General features: G+C 40.1%; 1 protein-coding gene across 1 annotated transcript; it reads right to left on the bottom strand.

Moving 5' to 3' along the window:
• Positions 1 to 3,113: 3,113 nt before the first annotated feature.
• Positions 3,114 to 4,426, bottom strand: LOC149942704 (uncharacterized protein F54H12.2-like). Its single transcript, XM_090179512.1, has 3 exons — positions 4,159 to 4,426; positions 3,356 to 4,090; positions 3,114 to 3,313 (listed from the first exon to the last, which is right to left on the bottom strand). Exons 1-3 carry the CDS (start codon positions 4,424 to 4,426, stop codon positions 3,114 to 3,116), a joined length of 1,203 nt encoding a protein of 400 aa, XP_090035638.1.
• Positions 4,427 to 4,654: the final 228 nt, after the last annotated feature.

The following is a 4,654-nucleotide window of genomic DNA, read 5'->3' on the forward strand; positions in this document are numbered from 1 at the left end:
ACACCAGTCGAAGAAGAATTGTGCCGTACCGCGACACAATGTTACGTGTGTCAGAAAATTCTTACGCAAGATGATCCGGCAGTCAGAGATCATTGTCATTATACCGGTACGTATTTAATTATTTTAGATATAAATAAGTTAACACGTAATTATAATTATTAGGACGTTTCCAATATTTACAAACTATAACGTGTTTATATAAAATTTCAGATACGATGCCCATCTTATCATGCAAAGGATTGGGTTGATAAAAAAGTGTAAACATTTCCTGTATTCCATCTAACGCCGAAACGTATATCAGCTTCACTTTCGGTCGCCTCCGTTTCATCGACTCTATTCGCTTTATTCCCGCTAGTCTCGAAACTTTAATTTCAAATTTAGCCACAGGAGGTCAAGAAAAATTCCCCATCTTGAGCTCTTTCTATCCAACTCATCAAATCCCGTATTTGCTCAAAAAGTTAACGTACCCCTACGACTACATGAGTGACGTAGACAAGTTTGAAGAGACAACACTACCATCCAAAGAGACATTTTTCAACACCCTCACTGGCGAACATTTAACGGATGAGAGTTACGAAAATGTCCGCCAAGTGTGGAACATTTTTCACATACAAAATCTAGGTATTATTTATAGCCCTATTCTATTACTAAATGTAATAGTGATAGTGATAAAATTCTTCAACAGGTGAACTACACGATTTGTACGTGCAGGCGGATACCCTCCAACTCGCTGACGTATTCGAGAGTTTCCGCGCTATGTGTGTAGAATACTACGGCCTAGATTGCGCGCACGCGTACACTGGACCTGGGTTCGCCTGGGAGTCAGCCCTCCACATGACCAAAGTGAAGTTGGAGCTACTCCTCGATATTCACATGCACTTGTTTATTGAACGTGGCATTCGGGGAGGAGTTTCGATGATTAGTCACCGCTACGCCGAAGCCAATAACCCGTACATCCCCGAAAGCTACGACCCCAATAAAGAGTGTAATTACATCATGTACCTCGACCAAAATAATCTCTATGGATTCGCCATGGTCGATTACTTACCCACGAGTAGGTTCACTTGGGTTCCCGTCGAAGACCTACTCGACTACACCCATAAACATGTGCTTACTTTATCGCACGAGTCTCCCTACGGCTTCATTTTGGAAGTCGACTTGGAATACCCCGTTGAGTTGCATCATGAACACAACTGCTACCCCCTCGCACCCGAATCTCAAAGAATAACTACGGATCAATTTTCTTCCTATTACAAACTGATGCTTCAAAGATTAAACCTCCCCGCAAAAGACACTCTGCCTAAGCTCGTCCCTAATCTCAACAACAAAGAGCGATACGTAGTTCACTATCGTAATTTAAAATACTACGTATCGAAGGGACTTAAACTCACGAAAGTTCACAGAATACTCTCTTTCGATCAATCTCCCTGGCTTCGCCCATTCATAAATTTCAATACCGAAAAAAGGAAACTTGCCAAAAACAGTTTTGAAAAAGATTTTTTCAAACTTTTAAACAACTCCTGTTTTTGTACGTTATTAATCAAAGTAAATTATTAGTAGATTATTTTTTTTACCAACAGTATTTATTGCGCGAAATAAATTCTTTTGGTTTAATAAATGTAATTTAATTTATACGCAAGTAGCCACGTATACAAATTATCGGAATAATAAGTACTAATCTCATTTCGTTTCAATAATAGGTAAATCAATGGAGAACTTGAGAAATCGGATAGATTTCCATCTCGTACAAACACCTGAGCGGGCTATTAAGAAAGCGTCTTCTCCGGCATTTGAAAAATTCACGATTTTCCACAACGAACTCGTGGGTCACTTACTTTGAATAGACCAATTTACACCGATTTCACCGTTTTGGATCTTTCGAAACTAACCATGTATGAGTTTCATTACGAGTACACGCGCAAGACCTACGGTGACAAGGTCCGATTACTTTTCACGGACACGGACAGCCTCGCGTACAATATACAAACAGAGGACGTTTACACGGACTTCGGAAATTCCTCCTATCTCTTCGATTTCTCGGGGTATCCCACGAATCATCCTCTTTTCAATGACGTAAACAAAAAAGTAATTGGAAAGATGAAAGATGAAATGGATGGGATCCCTATACGGGAGTTCGTTGGGCTCCGCCCCAAAATGTACTCCATCCTTTCGGAAAGGGGGGAGAAAAAAACCCCGAAAGGTGTTTGTAAGCGAGTAGTGGAAAAGGATATCCGACACTCGAGTTACCGCGACTGCCTCATGGTTACTCGAATTACGAGCAATTCTATGAAGCGGATCGTCAATCAGAGGCATCAGCTATTTACCGTCTCCCGAAACAAAATGTCTCTTAACCCATGCGATAATAAAAGGTATATTTTGGGGGACGGCATTCGAACCCTATCGCGTGGTCATTACTGGATCGATATTTTAAATCGCCAATAGTTCAGTCTTCTATTGTATTTCTATTAAAAATATATTTTGAACTTAAAGCGTAATGTAAATAAAATGAAACTATCTTATTTAAATGATATTTTTAATTTAACGTAAAAATGTAACTAACTTTTTAAATTTTTACTTTGATGTAATGTAGACTGCGGAGATCACCAAACAAACCCACTGGTGTTATTTTGAATGTAAAATGTAAATTAAAGAAGTTTTACTAAGTTATTGAAAATTTATTGAATACCTTGAATACATAAATTCTTTTATCATTTTATCATTTACATTTTTATTTTTAGAAAATCTAGTCACAATATCGAACATTTTTACACCCCTACATCTATTAAGAGCAAAATACACGCAAAAACCTCCACACGTCACGCTTCGATTTCCTTGAAGTTGTAAAGAGTTAAATGTCACAGTTTTACTATTTCTTTCGACAAAGTCATTAAAGCGAAACATATCTGGGGGGTTACCGTAGGAGTCGAACATCTCGGTATTTGTATTATTCTTCGAGAAATACAAAACTATCCAGTGCTGACCATCGTCATTCGACGTATCCGTGTTCACGATATACAGAGATGGAAACGTCGTCTCGAACTTTGGTAGTTGGTCCGCGGCGAATACCCCTCGAAATAAGTCTCTGGTGAAATTATCTTTCTCCAAAATTCTCGTTAGCCGCATTGAGTCTTATCAATTTCAATCAAACTCTGGAATTCCGCGTAAACAATTACGGCAATCGTTTCGGGTAACGCGGAAGCGAATTTCATTTCCAGCCTCAAATTTCCGTTTTTAACAAGATGAAAATGAGAGGCATTGTTCATTAAATCGGCGGTCAAATCGTAGACGAAAAGGCAATTTCCACCGGCGTAATCTTCGCGACTTATTTGGTTTGCCTCGTCAATGTTTCACTGACCCGTTTGAAGAAATAAATTGGTGTACGCTTGGATGTAGCTAAGCTCCACGAAGTTAGGTGTTAGGGCTTTATGTAGTACGCTACTGCCGTCGACGAACAAACCAATGTGGTTTAAATTGAAATGCTGGAAATTATATGGCGACGATTTAAGTTCACCTAGAAACGCGGTTTGCTCAACCATCCCGATTACGACTTTATTCGGAATTTGTCCGGTAAATAAATGATCTTGCACGACGCTCATGTTGCCTCTCGGAATCGAAAACGACATCACTTGCGTGCGGGAAATTGGGTACTTCGCTCTCGACATTTGTAACACTTTGGCGTGTGATAGTGGGATTTCGGGAATTAACTTGACTTTCCTCAAATACAACGAAGCTGATTTAATGTCCAATTTACATTTTGCGTCAGAGTGTAAACAAAATTTGGTATTTGGTTTCCCAAAAACAAATTTTAAATCCACCAAGTTCAAAAGGAAGCGCGGCTGTTGACAAATATCTAAATGAAGAGCGCCGATCATATCTATAGTTCCCTTTTGAGAGAAGTTGGCTCTTTGTAAGAAACCTTCATTATTCACGAAATCGTGGAACTCGTACGCCGTGTCGCGATAGAATAGGCCGCTGGTAAGATGACTCGTTTTAGCAGAGTCTCCAAATGTTAACATAGTTTGAATCATACTTTTGTATGGGTAATTCTGAGCGGAAGGAGTAACTGATTTTTCGTTTAAAAATAAGTGGACTTCGGGAAATAGACTGTACAAAAACAAATTGATGGGGCTACATTATCCGCCGGGGTCGTAACCACACCCGCTGGAGTAACAACGGCGGCTTTAGGGTAAGATCCGTTTTCCATTTTTACATCCACCTGAACGTGAAGGAGAGTTTGTGATAGGTCTATGTACGCTTCGGAATTCCCACTAATGCAAAACGTTAACGCTGAATTGTTGCTAATGCTGGAAATGGGGTGGTATTCGACCCATTCGCCACCGATAATCCCCGTTTGCGTTAACGGGACTTCGAAAAGGTCCAATTCGGAATTCACGCAACCACTAGAGTTCGGATGTATCAACGCCATTCTAAGACTTTATGAAAATATATCAGAGTAAGAACGGCACGATGCTTTCTTCTTCTTGGTTTTAGCTCGAGTGACTTTGCGCGATGCTCTACGCCTCTTTTGAATTCCAGATCCCGTCATTCGCGTAACGGCTTCCGCGGCTGATAACAATGTCTCTTTACCAGCGCTCTTAGATATCTTCGCTAGCGATGATTTAATTGGGATACGGCTAGCGACGTCAGACAAGAC

This window comes from Leiobunum rupestre, chromosome 6, assembly GCF_980474605.1.
Source record: "Leiobunum rupestre chromosome 6, qqLeiRupe1.1.hap1, whole genome shotgun sequence".
Taxonomy (NCBI): domain Eukaryota; kingdom Metazoa; phylum Arthropoda; class Arachnida; order Opiliones; family Sclerosomatidae; genus Leiobunum; species Leiobunum rupestre.